At 44.9% G+C, this 17,023-nt stretch overlaps 1 protein-coding gene across 2 annotated transcripts; it reads left to right on the forward strand.

The window, feature by feature from the left end:
• KARS1 (lysyl-tRNA synthetase 1) lies at positions 1-16,141 on the forward strand. 2 transcript variants are annotated; one of them, XM_066582597.1, is made up of 15 exons: positions 27-154; positions 4,968-5,122; positions 6,893-7,019; positions 7,587-7,749; positions 8,620-8,713; positions 8,961-9,147; positions 11,778-11,903; positions 11,985-12,104; positions 12,184-12,346; positions 13,668-13,841; positions 13,962-14,047; positions 14,273-14,358; positions 14,463-14,589; positions 15,726-15,869; positions 15,948-16,141. In XM_066582597.1, exons 2-15 carry the CDS (start codon positions 5,007-5,009, stop codon positions 16,023-16,025), a joined length of 1,791 nt encoding a protein of 596 aa, XP_066438694.1. In that variant the 5' UTR covers positions 27-154; positions 4,968-5,006; the 3' UTR covers positions 16,026-16,141. The 2 variants fall into 2 exon arrangements, with proteins under 2 accessions (XP_066438695.1, XP_066438694.1); XM_066582598.1 differs by lacking the exon at positions 4,968-5,122 and having other exon boundaries at positions 1-154.
• The last annotated feature ends 882 nt before the right edge of the window (positions 16,142-17,023 follow it).

The raw sequence follows: 17,023 nt of genomic DNA on the forward strand, positions 1-17,023 counted from the left end.
ACGAAGCACCGCCCATCTGAAGGAACCTTGAACGGAAGCAGCTCCAGCGGCTTCGCCCGGCGTAACCGGAAGTGCTGTCTTTTTACCGGCCTGAGAACATGGCGGACGTTCAGTTAGCTGCTCCTGGAGACGCAAATGAGAAACTGAGCAAAAAGTGAGTAAAAGGCGCTGGTTAGAGGGCGACGTGATAAATAGGGGGCCCGGTTCTTACAGCGACTTAGTCACGGCTTGTTTTGTGAAGAGCATGTGACCTGCACTCAGTGTCCATGCCTGAGGCGCGCAGTGTGGAATTCTGGGAAATGTAGTTCTTTGGAAACGTCAGGCAATAGGCTGCAACGAGAAATATTGGGAAAGAAACTACAGCTGCCAAGGGCGAAGCGATGGCTGATGTAACTAGCTGAGGGTTTTCAGGGCTTTTGCAGCAGAGATTTTTGGAAAGCTAATCCAGTTTTATGCTAATGAGGCAGATGTGACGTTCTTGCTGTAAGTGGAGAGCAGGTTGTTTCTGATATTGGAAGCAAAACTTGTGAGGCGTTTTTGGTCCTGTTCATTTGGGGGGGGGGGTTGCGTCACGGTTGCGTCACGGTTGCACCCATTGAAGACTTCACTGATCCGCTATGACATTAAAGGGCTTTTCTGGCCAGTTTCTCTGGATGACCTATACTTAGAATAGGTCATAAATAGTTGATCGTTTGGAGTCTGCCGTTCAGGATCCTGGTCAATCAGCCCGTCAGGTGACCGTTGTCACTGTCAAAACGCACTGTGCAGACTAGAAGCAGTTATAAGTGTACACTGCAGCAAAAAACGACTTGCTGACTGTTCTGTGGGTTCGTACAACTCTGCCGATGCTAAACTTGTATCGCTCTTTTTGTACTACCCTGTTAACCTGAAAATAAGACATACCCTGAAAATAAGACACATCATGATTTTCCAGAATTTTTGAGGATGCGAAATGATTTTTCAGGCTTTTTGAGGATGCTTGAAATATAAGCCCTATTCCAAAATTAAGCCCTGCTAACAGTTTAATTTAAAAAGTCAATTTAAATAGTGTCCAGGCAGCTATACATGTAAAAAAGTTAAACCTTTTTGAACAAAATATTAATATAAGACACCGTCTTATTTTGGGGGGGGAAAACGGTATATTGTAAAAAAAAAAATATATATATTTTTTTTCTTCTTTGGAGAAGCTGCCGAAAGAGACTGAACGGCGTACTGGTCTTGTTAGCGCTCCGTTCACTTTCAGTGGGACACCAGAGATCCACGAGCGTCACCCACTCAGGTGTTTCCGTCAGTCCCATTGAAATGAATAGAGCGCTGCCCGCGCATTCCCCGGCCAGCGCTTCCTTCATCCTGATGTCACTGCGGTGGAAGAAGCGACCTCCACAGTGAGGGGCAGATCAGTGAGGGTCTCAGTAGTGAGACCTTCACCCATCAGCAAGCTACGGATAAGGGACAATCTTGGTACAGCTTCTTTAAGACAGGCCACAGGCACATCTTAATAGGCAGAAATATAGGATGGCTCGCTTGCTCCCTCTGCTGGGGGCGTTTAAATGCCACTGTCAATTTTGACGGCGCCATCTGATGTTGAGGTGGACAAGTGTCAGTTGTAAAAACCGCCGGCCCCCGCCATGTATCTGGTGGGCTTGGCTCCATACAAACCTTGCTGCTAGACAGCGTACATGTAAGGGGTTAATGTTTGTTGGGTTCTCGTTCTGGCAGTTTGCACTGCGGGTCATGTGATTTCTTGGACTCTTCTCGTTCTGGCAGTTTGCACCACGGGTCATGTGATTTCTTGGACTCTGGGAAGGTCTGGTTACACCCGTCCAACTTTACTGTATCATGTATATTCACTGCATATTTACTCCGCCCCATTAAACTATTTCGGTTTGTAAAAACAGACCAAGATAGGACACGTAATTTTTTTTTTTTTTCACGTACGTGAAAAAGTGCAGGTGTGAATACCCCATTGCAAATCAGTAAGGTTTCAGCTCTCCGTATTACGTGTCTATAGAATACATGCTTAATGCAGAGCGTAAATGAGTCCTTGTGATTGAGCCCTAAGTGTGACTGGTGGGGGTCTCATTACCATATCTCCCAGACACCATAAATGTATGATCAGTTGGTATGTGGAAAACCAATTTAAAGGGATTTGCTTTCTTCAGGCTGCCTGATTGCCCAGTAGAGATACGATAACCAAACACATAGGGGTGTATAATGGTGTGGAAGTGTCCAGTGTCTACATTTCGCCTAGCAGCTATACTTCATAAGTAAAGCCCTATTTACATGCAACTATTATCTCTCAAAAGCCACCGTTTGAGCGATAATCGTTGTGTGTAAATGCTCCCATCCTATAGTCTTCGGCTGAACTGTGATTTTTAGTTCAGCATAAAATCCATCGTTCAGCAGGACAGAAGGTAACACAGACCGCACACTGTTTGCTGTCCATGGTGCTGTATTCTCCGTGGGAGCGCTTATAACATTGTTTTCAGCAGGAAGCCCATATCAGAACAAAGGAGCTGAATGCAGAGAACAGACCACCTGCTGTTTTCTGCATACAGTGAAGGTAGGTTCATTTACATGCAAATGAAGCTGATAACCTGCTAATGGACATTAGTGTTCGTTTGCAGGTTATGCAAAACAATCGCTCTTTTGAATGATTAGCTTTGTGTCTAAATGGGCTGTTAGGGTGCATTTACACTGCATAGATGATCGCTCAAAAGATGGCTTTTTAGCGATCATTTTGCATAAACTACTACTTGGCACTAATGCCTATTAGTACCAAGTAGCAACCTGTGAGTTGCTGGGCGCTGTAATCAGGGAATGGACCTCCAACTGTTTTCTGCTTTACTTTTACTTTGATCTGCCAGTGGGGCTGACAGCTGATACAATGTTATCAGCTGTAATCAGCTCTCCATGGGCAGAGCACAGCATGCTGTCCTGCTTATCAGGGGTGGGGGGTGGGGGTTGTGTCACGGTTGCACTCATTGAAGACTTCACTAATCCGCTATGACATTAAAGGGATTTTCTGGCCAATTTCTCTGGATGACCTATACTTAGAATAGGTCATAAATAGTTGATCGTTTGGAGTCCACCGCTTTGTTGGGGCATTTAAATGCCACTGTCAGTTTTGATGGCGCCATCTGATGCTGAGGTGGACGTGTCAGTTGTATAAACCACCGTCACCCACCATGTATCTGGTGGGCTTGGCTCCATACAAACCTTGCTGCTAGACAGCGTACATGTAAGGGGTTAATGTTTGTTGGGTTCTCGTTCTGGCAGTTTGCACCGCGGGTCATGTGATTTCTTGGACTCTTCTCGTTCTGGCAGTTTGCACCACGGGTCATGTGATTTCTTGGACTCTGGGAAGGTCTGGTTACACCCGTCCAACTTTACTTTCACTTCTGTTATCCAGTAATGTGCAGGCTCGTGTTTCTGATTATTCCTCATTCTGCGGATTGTCCTAAATCATGTATGACCGTGTGATGAAAATTGGGGTAACAAAAAGGTGAAGGTGCTTTTAGGCGGAACGATTATCGTTTTAAAAAAAATAGTTCCAACAAGCGAAAGGGAACGATAATCGTTCGGTCTAAATGTGCGCTGATGACTGAGCGAGAAGAGCTCGCTATTCGCTTGACATTCATATTCTGCAGGCATAAAACCATCGTTGGCTCGTTCACGTATCGATCTGTTCAGACAGCGCTCATTCATTCACTTATACAGCAAATGTGATAGACTGAACGAGCCAACGATGTATCTGCCCCCCCCCCCTAACGGGCTGAACGAGAGCGAACGAGCTAGCGGTGACGTCTCCCAGCATTCCCTGATGCCAAGCTTTGCAGCAGTCATCTCACTAACCTCACAGGCAGGATTACACTGAGAGGTAACGTCTGTATATAGATAACCCAGGATCCACCATTTACAGTAGTCACAGCTCACCTCCTCCCCCTCCCTGCAAAATGACCTCTGCGCAGGTCACAGAGCATGTCTAGAAGGTAACACAGACCGCACACTGTTTGCTGTCCATGGTGCTGTATTCTCCGTGGGAGCGCTTATAACATTGTTTTCAGCAGGAAGCCCATATCAGAACAAAGGAGCTGAATGCAGGGAACAGACCACCTGCTGTTTTCTGCATACAGTGAAGGTAGGCTCATTTACATGCAAATGAAGCTGATAACCTGCTAATGGACATTAGTGTTCGTTTGCAGGTTATGCAAAACAATCGCTCTTTTGAACGATTATCTTTGTGTCTAAATGGGCTGTTAGGGTGCATTTACACTGCATAGATGATCGCTCAAAAGATGGCTTTTTAGCGATCATTTTGCATAAACTACTACTTGGCACTAATCCCTATTAGTACCAAGTAGCAGCCTGTGAGTTGCTGGGCGCTGTAATCAGGGAATGGACCTCCCATTGTTTTCTGCTTTACTTTCGCTTTGATCTGCCAGCGGGGCTGACAGCTGATACAATGTTATTAGCTGTAATCAGCTCTCCATGAGCAGAGCACAGCATGCAGTCCCGCTTATCAGCTGTTCTGCTGAGCAATGGTTTTCAATTAGAACTGAAAACCGTCATTCGGCAGAAAACTGAAAGATGGGCAGATTCAGAAACAGATTATCGCTCAAAAGATGGATTTTGCGCGATAATTGTTGTCTAAATGGGCCTAAGGCTGCATTCACACAAACGTATATCTGCTCGGTTTTCACGCCGAGCCGATATATGTCGTCCTCATCTGCAGGAGGAGGGGGGGGGGATGGAAGAGCCAGGAGCAGGAACTGAGCTCCCGCCCCCTCTCTGCCTCCTCTCCTCCCCTCTGCACTATTTGCAATGGGGAGAGGCGGGGAGGGGGCGGGGCTAATTCTCGGAACTTGTAGATGGACGTGGTCCACACAGTGATCTAATAGAGTGACGTTGTATGTTGCTACACTGACCATCTGTAATGTGTTTCCGCCTTGTTGTCTCTTTGTTAGGTGGTAACGCCACTTGTGGGTTAGGCGTTGTGTGCCGTGATGGCACAGGCTCTCCTCAGGCTGGTTAGGAGCCCGGTTTGGGCACCGAGAGCACTTGGAAAACATCTCTCCACTTTCTCTCCTCTCTACAAGGACCAGGAACTTCATGGGAAAAGGTTGGTGCCTCCTGTCTCTATGCTTCCCACCAACTTTTTTCTTCATGAACCTCCTTGCCTGGTAGCCGCTGACAAGTCGATAAAATGCCAGTCAGCTGCTATACAAGACTTTATACAGGGTAATCGCTTACATGGCAGTTCATTACCAACCCCTCCCCCCACACAGTGATTACCTGTGGGACAAACAGCACCCGGGGTAAAGAACACTACAGTTTTGGACAAACGGGTCTCGTTCTACTTCAACTAGTATTTGGTATCGCCACATCCCATACTATAAAGTATTATAGATCACAGTAAATTCCATTAAAAAACTAAAATAATAACCGGAATAGTTTTTTTTTTCCCTTTTGTTTATCTTATTGCCCAAAATGGGATTAAAAAGTTATTTTTACCTCAAAATGTTACCAATAAAAACTACAAGTCAGCCTGCAGAAAGGTCCTCGTACAGCCCTATTAATAAAAAACGCTCCGGTCCTTTTTTTTGTTTTTATTCCAGAACAAAAAAGTGTTCAATTGTGTACAAGCAGTTAAATGTAATCAAACGTCTATAAATTTGTAGTAGTTCTAATAACAATGGTGAAATTGCTTCTTTTTCATTGTCACTTTGCAAAAAGTTAATAGATTATTCACTTATATGTGCCTAAAGCATCCTGCACATGACAGGGTTGGATCTGGCTGCAGGATCCAACCCTGTGCCCGGCCGGTGACCCTGCTCACCTGTCCGGATTCTTCTTTTTCTGTACTACGGGAGCCGCCGCGTATGTGCAGTACAGGTAATGATGCGGATCTCGCGACCCTTCTGCAGTGCTCACTGCGGAAGGGCCGCAGGATAGTTGGCTTTTTTAAAATAACTTCAATGGAGGCTGTCAATGCGGAAAACCGCACAGAATGGAGCATGTTGCGATTTTTCTGCCACGAGCGGAAGTTTCCACTCGTGTGCAGGAAGCAGCTGGTCTCCATAAGAGGCTATGGGGCGGTATTTGCTGTGGAATTCAAAGGGCAACCACCGATACCGGATTCCGCAAATCAAATCCACCCGTGTGCAGGAGCCCTTAACTTGGTTCCTATAAGAACTAGAATTCGTTCTACAAAATACAAGATGCCATACAGTTACAGTGACAAAAAAGACTTTTTGACTGCTGGAACACAAAAGCTGAAACTATTTACTGGTTAATTCTAAAATTGCTTGCAATCAATGAGAGCCGTGCTTACAGCTACAAGTATCGGCCACTACACAGCGATTGGAGCATCTGCTTCCTCTCCGACCACTGTGTATTTGCGGTGCTGTCAGCGGGCAAGCAATCAACTGATCGGTTCAAATCCGGAGCGGCCATCCCGGCCTATCAACTATTGATGACCTATCCTGATTGAATCTGCGCTGGATACATTTACATGAGACGTAGATTTGAAATCTACAGTTAGAGGGACATTTTTGGGAGAGTTGGTTTTTTGTTTTTTTTTCAATGTGGCTGTTAAAAGGTTAATACAGTGATTGTCATTAGAGTTTCCGGCTGTCTATATATGAGATCCAGTCTGCCCTAAAATATTGCTTTCTAGTGATTTTTGGAGCGGGCACAAGGATTTTCAGACGTCCTGCATGAAGCCAGTCTGCCTCTGAAATTGCTGTTTTAGAAATGTATATTTTGCACTGCAGCTTCAAATTGGGGCTACATTTTAAGATGCAAAATGCTCGTTATATCGTGATCTCACCGCGCCATAAAGACGGACAACTGCTTTAATTTTATTTCTCCTTTTTGATGTAATTTCCAGTGAGCTCAAACGGCGATTGAAAGCCGAGAAAAAGGCAGCTGACAAAGAAGCAAAACAGAAAGATCAGAATGAGAAACCGCAGAAAGAAGTTGAGGAGGCGGTGGACGAGGAAAGTCTGGACCCCAATGTAAGTTCCTGATCTAACACTAGCAAAACTATCATCGAGACTAGTGGTCTGTAGCTGTTGGAAAAGCAGCTCCCAGCATGCCCTGACGGGCTTTTGCTATTATGGCATGCTAGGAATTGTTGTTTGGCAACATCTGGAGAACACTGGCCCGGGCATCTTTCAAAGACTGACTCTCTAAGATTGCTTTTACATGGGGCGATTATTGCTCCTGTTTTTTCACGGGAGCAATAACCGCTCACTGAATGGAGGCGGAGCACATTGGAGTACCCTTCTGGCTGCCCGCCTCCATTCATAGTAAACTGGCAGTCATTCATAGATGAACTCCCTGTTTGCATGGACAGATATTTGCATGGTTTTTAGGTGAGCTTAGAACCAAGTGTCTCCGACCTGTTAGGAGTTCCTGTTAACTTGCCTTTTCGAGTCCCATGTTTACACAGGATGACTGTCACCTCTTGAGTGACCAGTTTGGTGACTATTAGCCCGTGTAAAAGTATCCTTGGCCAGTGATGTAACCTGGGGGGCAATACTGCCTTTACTTCATCTTTCATCTTTTTTTTCCTCTACCAGCAATATTACAAAATTAGAACCCAAGCAATCCAGCAGCTGAAAGGCACCAAGGACAATCCGTATCCACATAAGTTCCATGTTCAAATGTCACTCACTCAGTTCATCGAAAAATACAATAACCTGCAGGTGGGCGAGCATTTGGAGGAAGTAGTCACTGTAGCTGGTGAGTTTACTCTGATTGTACTCTAAGTATGTTGTGCATTCAGTACTGAAGTTCAATGTATGTGTTGTCAATAATGACATCCTGTGCATGAACTGACTATAGTGCTGCAGCTGCTTGCAGAATAGAGACTGCATATGTGTCGTAGCTATCCTGGCATTAAGTAGCTTGTGGAAGTCACAAATGGGAAGCGACAACAAAGTCTGGAGACCAAGCGCAAAAGTTTGTGGGCGAGGTGGATCGAAGCTCACTGCTGGAGCTCTGACAAACCACAAGTCCAAGAAGACCTACATCAGTGGGGTGCATGAAATGGCAAATAAGCAAAGGATATGTGAGTCACATATCTTTTTTTATGTGACTACATTGCTTGGATTCACATTTTACACCCCTGGATAATCTCTTTAAAAGATTTATAGATTGTTCTGCCTAGTGCAGAGCCTGAGGGTTGTGGCAAAACAGAGATTCTATCCTCGGTAGTTTTTGAATGCCTGTGTTACGCAATGACCTCTAGGCCCCCTAAACTATGCATGCCACAATGTGTTAATTTTACTGGAGTGTTAGGCTGCCTGTCCACGGGCAAGTTGTCATTGCGTTATCTGCGGCGATAATCTGTCCGTGTGTAATGCAGTGAATGCTTGCCATAGGAGAACTATGGAAAGCGCAGCCTGACATCCACGAGCGGAGAATCGTAGCAATTATGATCATTCTAATACTGAACAACCCTTTATTAATAATGATTGCCCTCCTGTTAAAGTGACCACTCAGTGAGACTTGTCTGGAATGTAAAGTATTTAGCTGTGCGAACATTTCTTCTTCATTTGAGTCGGTAGCATTTTTCAAATTCTGCATAACCTGTTTTTACTCTTATTTTAGGCAGAATCCATGCCAAGCGTCTCTCTGGTGCCAAGCTGATCTTCTATGACCTTCGTGGGGAAGGCATGAAGCTGCAAGTTATGGCCAATTCTAGGTAAGTCCTAAGTATTTGTGTTTATCTAGATGTTGAATATATAACCTCATGCATCAGACCTTAAAGGTAATAAGTGCTTTGTTTACATGGTAGCAGGCCACAAAATACACCGTTTTCTTTAGGGACATTATTTCACACACATGCTATGGGCTACAAGGGCAAAATGTGGAGCAGTGATTACGGGACTGCAGCGTTGCATTTAAACTGATGCTTAACATATGACCATTATTTTGTCTCTTAACTATAGATTTTACAAATCTGAGGAAGAATTCATGGCAGTAAATAACAAGTTACGCCGTGGAGATATTATTGGAGTGAAAGGAAACCCTGGCAAAACCAAAAAGGGAGAACTGAGCATCATACCCCAGGAAATGACCCTCCTGTCCCCTTGTCTACATATGTTACCTCATTTGCACTTTGGTTTGAAAGACAAGGTAAGTGAAACGCATAAGAGATCAGGTAATGGGGCGGGTCCAAAGGGAAGAAAACGTTAGTGTTGCCTTTGACAGCCATTTAATCAAACAATTGCTTCCAAATCACTGACAAAATTAGATGGGATTTGATTAGTTGCTGTTGGCAACATAACTGATATGGTTTTGCCTTAGGATGTAGACTCTCATGTCCATATATATTGTCAGTTTGAATTCCTAATGACACTCTAAGGGCCCTTTTACACTGTATGATTACCATTCAGTTAATCACTGGATCATACAAAACTGAACAATGACTGATAAATTGTACACTTATCGCTTGTCGTCGAGTTTATGCAGGCATAGAAATCTGCCAATAATTGACATCTATGAACGACTGACTGTTTACTCTAAATGAAGTCGGGTGGTCCTAAGAGATCTCCAGCACAAACTACTTCATTCCACTGAGCAATGATCATTGGGACGACTGTTGGGCGCTTAAAGGGGTTGTCTCGCAGCAGCAAGTGGGCTTATACACATCTGTATGGCCATATTAATGCACTTTGTAATGTACATCGTGCATTAAATATGAGCCATACAGAAGTTATTCACTTACCTGCTCCGTTACTGGCGTCCCCGTCTCCATGGCTCCGTCTAATTTCGCTGGCGGCTTGCTTTTTTTAGATGCGCTTGTGCAGTCCGTTCTTCTGCTCTGAGCATGAGCCGCTTCAGTGTGCTCGCCGCTACAGCTCTTCTGCGCATGCGCAGACGAGCTGTAACTTTTCGGGAGTGCGCTGGAGCGGCCATTCTGCTACCATCCTCTCTTAGAGGAAGGTGCAGAAACTTGAGCCGCCCAGCCGTGCCGAGAAGCCGCCCAGCCGTGCCGAGAAGCCGCCCAGCTGCCCAGGTAAGTGATGGGTCGGGGGTGATGTGTGACTAACTGGCCTGGGCCCCGGGGCCTAGCGCTGGGCCCCGGGGCCTACATCTGTAGCGAGGGGACTGCCGCTGGGCCCCGGGGCGTGTGCCGTGGTCGGCCGCGTTCAATCCCGAGGCCCGGTCGGTGGCTGTGGGGTCTGGTCGGTGGCTGCGGGGCGTCTGGTTGTCAGGGAGACACAGCTGGTAGCGTCTCGGGAGCGCGCACGTCGGGCTACAGCAAGCGCGGTGCACCATGGGAGAAACCCGCGGTGCACCTTGGGAAAAGACCGGCGGCCATCTTTGGGAAACGTTTTATAAGTTGCTGAAACACAAGAACTGTGAGTAGAAACCTGCTTTAAAACCCATTTACACGTGTGCATAGTAATGTATGCTTAAGATGGGGGACTGGGCAATAAAAAAATTCCACCCTTGCCCCGAGACAACCCCTTTAAGCGCTTGACATTTGTCCCATGTAAAAAGACCCTAAGGCTCTGTTAATGTTTTTATCCCTCCCTGCTCAGATGATGATTATGATAATAAAAATAATATTTTTTTTTGTTTAGCGCCAACATATTCCGCAGAGCTTGCATAGACAGAGGGAATACAGAAAGACAAAAGTACAAACATTACAGAACCACGGTTACATAGTAATCAGCTGATGGAAACAATAGGGGTGCGGGTGCTGCTCCAACGAGCTTACATACTACAAGTAATGGGGTGATACAGAAGGTAAAGGGTTGGAGATGTGCACGGTGTGGAGAGAGGGATGCTATATACAGACAATAGTCAGACATTTTGCCGTGCGACGGCAAGATCAGTATGACTACAGGAGCAGTTTATAACGGCTAGCAGGGATTGCAGTCAGTAGGTCAGGGAGCATGTTATCAGGCGGAGTACAGAGGGGTTTGTTTAGGGTATGCGGTATGCCTCTCTAAAGAGGTGCGTTTTTAGAGCACACCTGAAGTTCTGCGAGTCCTGGATTGCCCTGGTAGCCATTGGTAGTGCGCATGACTAGTAGTCTCAAATGTATATACGTCCGACAGGACGGTTCAACATATGCCACTATATAGGCATACATTAGCATATGCTGCCAATAGACTCCCATTGAGGGGAAAAGAATATACCCTTTTTTTCCCCCCTCTGTATAGGAAAGCACATGCTGGTTTAATAGTCCTATGGATATGTTTAACACATGAGTTGGGATCTTTCCTGCTGCATGTGCTAAATATAAATGAGTTTTTTGAGTATGTCTAAAATTTGGTCAGAGCAGTATTTGCCGCCACACCTATCAAAGACATTCATAGTTATAAAGGAGTTGATTAGAGTATGTATCAAATTTACAGAAGCGTGCAGAGAATATCACTTGCAGTATTTGGGATTCTCTTCAACCCCAGGATACAGCTTATTTTGGCCATAGACCCAATGATTTATGGGGGATGTTCATCTTCCCTTTCCAAAAGCCATAACTTTTTTATTCTTCCGTTGACACTGCCATGAGAGGGGTAAAAATTAAGGCAAAATGCTTTTTTACTGTTGCATCAGGAGGCCGGCTATCAGTCACAGCCGACTCCTGCTGCGGAATAGCGTGGGCTCAATTCTGATTTAACTATCACCCTGTCAGGACATAAACTTGCATCCTGTGGTATAAACCCCTTAATGCTTCTGCATGCAGTACATTTGTTCCTTGACTGCTGACCTGTTGTCATACTTCTCATTTGTTTTCCTCTTCTGTTTTCCAGGAGACCAGATTCCGCCAGCGTTATCTTGACCTCATTCTCAATGACTACGTACGGCAGAAGTTTATTGTCAGAGCAAAAATTATCACTTACCTCCGCAGATTTTTTGACGATTTGGGATTTCTTGAGGTACAAAATATCTTGTGATCTGTGTGGATTATCTTGACATGTGATGTGATGTTGATATTTAGTTAATTCGTATATTGACAGATTGAGACTCCAATGATGAATGTTATTCCTGGAGGTGCTGTAGCCAAGCCGTTCATCACTCATCACAATGAGCTGGACATGGACCTGTACATGAGAATTGCCCCTGAGCTGTATCATAAGGTAACTGTCAGTTTCTTTTCCTTATGTTTTGCGATGAAACTCTATCACTTGCAGCTAACTCTGTAGTCTATTCGTTCAGATGCTGGTGGTCGGCGGTATTGATCGGGTCTATGAGGTGGGCAGACAGTTCAGAAATGAGGGAATCGACTTGACTCATAATCCTGAGTTCACAACCTGTGAATTTTATATGGCTTATGCCGACTATCATGACCTCATGGAGATCACAGAGAAGCTGCTATCAGGTATGTAATCCAAATTAAACCCAATGGTAAATTGACACGTGGTGGATTTGGTGCATACATTTCTGTAAATGTCCCATTCATTTGAAGAGGGCTTGCAAAAATCCATGTGCTTGCCACCAAAACAGCCCCATTTAAATAAATGCAACTGCGTTTTGGTTGCAGAAACTTTTTGCAACATACTTGGGCCCCCTGCACACTGCAGAGCCGGATTCCGTATGTGGAATCCGGCTCTGTCAGCAGCGGCATTCGCGTTTACCTTGTCACTCATTTTCTTCTGTACTGTGGATGGTCCGCACGGCTCACTGTCAGACATGCGCAGTGCAGATTTTGTTTTTTTTTAAACTCCTGCTTTTCCCGTATCATCGCCCAGCAATGACAGGAAATCCACAACCTTTCCGTAATGTCCTTGTGGAAAATGTGGAGGAAGAATTGATTCCCGTAGCATGCTATGGGCACTATTTGCTGCTGATTCCGCAGCAAATATCTGTTGATGGGCCGGAACCTTTACTGAGACTTTACCCTAATAGTTCTGCATTTATTTATAGGGAATTCTATGGTGACACAGCTTTCCTAGTCTATTGAACAGCGAATGAACTTTGTTATGTAGAAGTGTAGGCAGCAGGAGGTTTCTGTAGTTTTAGTCACTTTTGTTACTCAACCTTTATAGAAATTGTTAGACCGGTAGATGAGAGACTTAACATTACCAGTTTGCTTGCAGATCAGATAAGTCTTAAACCTTAAGGGTTCTTTTTACACTGGCCAATAGTTGCCCAGGTGAGCACTCAAAAGAGAAATTATGGGCAACTGTTGTCTTGCGTAAATATCAAGATCCGACAGGGCAAGTGAGCAAGAATTGCTCATTTGTTGAAGTTGCATAGTTTTTAGTTTGCTTAAAAACCCAGTGACTATTGGCCAGTGTAAACACAGTCCTTTATCTATGGACGATTGCCTGTTTACGCTGAACGGAGACGGCAGCTGGTAAAGGTCTCACTGAACGACTGTCACTCCTGTGTGAAAGCTCCTGTTTGAACCTGAGCGCCCGACAGTCGTCCTGTGTAAAAGTACGAACAGCGCCCGATGGACCCAATTGACTATTGGGGTTTGTCGGGCTTACATCATGCCCTCCGGCACTTTCTTGGACAAAATAGCACACTATGCTGCGCTATTGTATCTTTTTAATTTTTTATATATGTTGATAGGAGAAAATTTTGTTTAACCATTGCATGACTGGAGGGCTAGTGCTAATTTGATTACGTACATAACTTCTTAAATGCTCGATTAGACTGCTGAATATTTAAGTTTTTATGTTTTGACTCTGCAGGTATGGTTAAGCACATCACTGGTGGCTATAAAGTGACGTACCACCCAGAGGGTCCAGAAGGACCAGCCTATGAAATAGACTTCACTCCACCATTCAGAAGAATCAGCATGGTGCATGAACTGGAAAAGGTCTTGGGAAAGAAGCTGCCTCCAACAGACCAATTTGACACTGAAGGTAATAGTAACGGGGAACATGTATGAAAACCCATTTGTATTCCACTTGTTGCAAGTTTGGAAATGGATGTCCTTGTTGGATTTCTGGAGGTATTTTATTTCTATTTTATCTCTAAATTAGAAACCCGCAAGTTTCTAGATGACATCGCTGCGGAGAAAGGTGTTGAGTGTCCGCCTCCAAGGACTACCGCCAGGCTATTAGATAAGGTATGTAATAGATTGTAGATATTAGATCCCACCGTTACTAGAAAAGTGAGGCAGTGCTGTCTCCTCATCAATTCCTGCAAACAAAGCTGATGCACAAAATGATCCTGTGAGTCCTTATTCTGCCCATCGACTCTACCTGAGAAGATGGCTGAGTAGCGCTGAAGGATCACAACACTTGCTATTTTGTCATAACTATATGATGGTGCTATTTGTCTCTTTTTCTAGCTTGTTGGTGAATTCCTGGAAGTAACGTGCATTAGCCCAACCTATATCTGTGACCATCCGCAAATCATGAGCCCACTTGCTAAATGGTAAGTCCTGACCTTATCAGTCTGTTCCCTTACAGCATCTGTTGGCATGTGTGCAAGTCTATGTAATGTGAGATTACATCCCCTTTTCTTTTCTCGCTCTCAAGGCATCGATCTGAGAAGGGGCTGACTGAAAGGTTTGAGCTGTTTGTCATGAAAAAAGAGATTTGCAATGCATATACTGAATTGAACGACCCAGTTAGGCAAAGGGAGCTTTTTGAAGAGCAAGCTAAGGTAATTTGCTAAACTATGTGAACCTCTTATACACTTCCTCCCTTCCCTTGGGAGTCATGTTACATCAGTCTCTACACTGTATAACAGCCTTTTTTTGTGGTCTTGGGCCTGTCATTTAGTGTGTTATAAATAGGCAGATTTGACGCCCAAAGGCTCGTCTGGCATATTTTTTGGATGTTCCATCAATTTATTATTGGTTGGGCCCAATCCTAAGGACCCCAAGCAATCCTGAGAATGAGGCGGCTTCTGCACTGACTTAGCGTTGCATCACCTTTCAGCTGATGTGCCAGACTGTGCAGATAATTGCTGTGCAGCCTCCTTCAGTTTAGTGGAGTCAGTTGTCCTCTGCACAGCTGAATGGTGGGGAATGCCACTGTGCAGGTAAAATTTAGGAGATGCAGCACTACAGCCGCTTCTCTCTCAGGATCAGCTAAGGTCCCAGAAGTTGAAGCCTCAGGATAATAAAGTTGCGTGATATACTAGCAATATGCTGTCACTTTCAGATGGGAGTAACTTCTTAAGGAACTTGTATCAGGGTCATAAGTTATCACCTGCCCACAGGATAGGGGATAACTTGCTGACTAGTGGGGGTCTGACTGCTAAGGCACCACCTATCTCAAAAACAGGGAGCCCATGTTCCTCTTTGCATGTAACTGCAGGGTTGCTTCACCCCTGCAGTGACATCAGAAGGAAAGCAGCACTTGCTGAGCATGCGCAGCTGCTGTGACATTGATTTAAAGTGGGACTGACGGAAATACCTGAGCACTTGGCTATCAGACAGTCCCATTGAAAGTGAATGGAGCGGGAGCAATGCTTGTGCATTTAGAGCTGCTTTCAGCCGCCTCCTCACTGCATGGGGTGCGGTAAGTCAGCAGTGAAGAGGATGGGACACCTGTTCTTAGGATTGGTGAGGCTCTTGGTGGTGTGGACAGGGGATTACTTGTGATTCTGATACACCCTCTTTAAGAATCAAGAACGTTTGACAACCCCAGTACAGGTAAAGATGGCTGCTATATACTTTGTCTCATAGCTGTCATGATGCCTACCTGATGGTGTAGGTTCTCTGACTCCTGGGAGACTGATGACTGACTAACAGTCCTAAATCCATCATGTCCACTGTTCTCTTGTTTCTCTAGGCCAAAGCAGCCGGTGATGATGAAGCCATGTTTATTGATGAGAACTTCTGTACCGCCCTGGAATATGGCCTGCCACCTACTGCCGGCTGGGGAATGGGCATTGATAGACTGGCAATGTTCCTAACAGACTCAAATAATATAAAGGTAATGACATGCCAGATCTTGGTTATAATCTACAGTAAGGTAACTTTAGGTCTGACATCCACCTCTCCATTTCTCTAGGAGGTGCTCCTATTTCCAGCCATGAAGCCAGAAGAGAACAAGAAGGAACCTGCACAGGACTCTGGGACGTCTGTGTAACCTTTGGGATCCGTCTGCTTTTAAGATGTTTGATATGTACTTGTCAGAGGTTCTGTCTACACCACGTTACAGCTCTAAGCTGCTTTATACTGAAAGAATAAATTATATAAACTGTGGTCTCGGTCTGTGGAGTGCTGATATTTAGCAGTAGCCATGTCAGGGTGCTAAAATTACTATCCTGAAGGAAACTATGGAGGAGCACTTGAAATGAATGTAAGAAGAGGAAACTAAACCAGAATGTTATGTGGATTGCAGAAAGAAATGTGATCCAGTAAAATAGTTAAAAAAAACATTATATTCACTCTTCCCAGAAGACACATATTTGCCATTTAGTCTGGCTCTCCACAGGCAAATTGTCATTTCGACATCTGCGGCGATAAATCGCCAGCGGACTTTGCATGACACGCTTTCCATAGGCTAACTAATCATAGTGATTTATTGCTCACGGGGTTTAAATAGCGGCATTAGATAGGCTCACCGCGGAGACCTGTCAGTTCTCCCCAGTGGCGTAATATCGCTAGCGATATTCCGCCTCTGCCGTGGCCAGGCACTCTTATTCTGAGCCCCCTGCTTCTGCATCGATAAACAGGCTATAGTAAAAAAAAGTAGGGTTGGGGTGTAACTTAACTATACATAATGTGAACACAACTAAACCAAACTCTATAGGACTCGCTGTGACTTATATGGTTGACCAAAAAAATTGGGCGCCTTCACAAGCCGAGCCCTGCTGATTCACTTACTTAGGCCTCATGTCCACGGGCAAAAGAAGAATTAAAATCCGCAGCGGATTTGAACTCTTCTCCCGCCCGCAGATCTGCACCCCATAGGGATGCATTGACCACCCGCGGGTAGATAAATACCTGCGGATGGTCAATAAAAGGGAATAAAAAAAAAATGGAGCATGAAAAAAAACGTGACATGCTCCATTTTAGTGCGGGTCTCCCGCGGGGACGGCTTCCGCAGGCTTCTATTGAAGCCTATGGAAGCTGTCCGGATCC

The sequence above is a fragment of the Eleutherodactylus coqui genome, chromosome 11 (assembly GCF_035609145.1).
Source record: "Eleutherodactylus coqui strain aEleCoq1 chromosome 11, aEleCoq1.hap1, whole genome shotgun sequence".
In the NCBI taxonomy this organism is placed as follows: Eukaryota; Metazoa; Chordata; class Amphibia; order Anura; family Eleutherodactylidae; genus Eleutherodactylus; species Eleutherodactylus coqui.

What these genes read in the sequence shown, in the direction of transcription:
- KARS1 (XM_066582597.1), top strand. Translation starts at nt 5,007, where the DNA reads ATGGCACAGGCTCTCCTCAGGCTGGTTAGGAGCCCGGTTTGGGCACCG. An exon ending in AGGAAAGTCTGGACCCCAAT is followed by an intron (nt 7,020 to 7,586) that starts GTAAGTTCCTGA and finishes TTCCTCTACCAG; the next exon opens with CAATATTACAAAATTAGAAC. An exon ending in ACTTTGGTTTGAAAGACAAG is followed by an intron (nt 9,148 to 11,777) that starts GTAAGTGAAACG and finishes TCTGTTTTCCAG; the next exon opens with GAGACCAGATTCCGCCAGCG.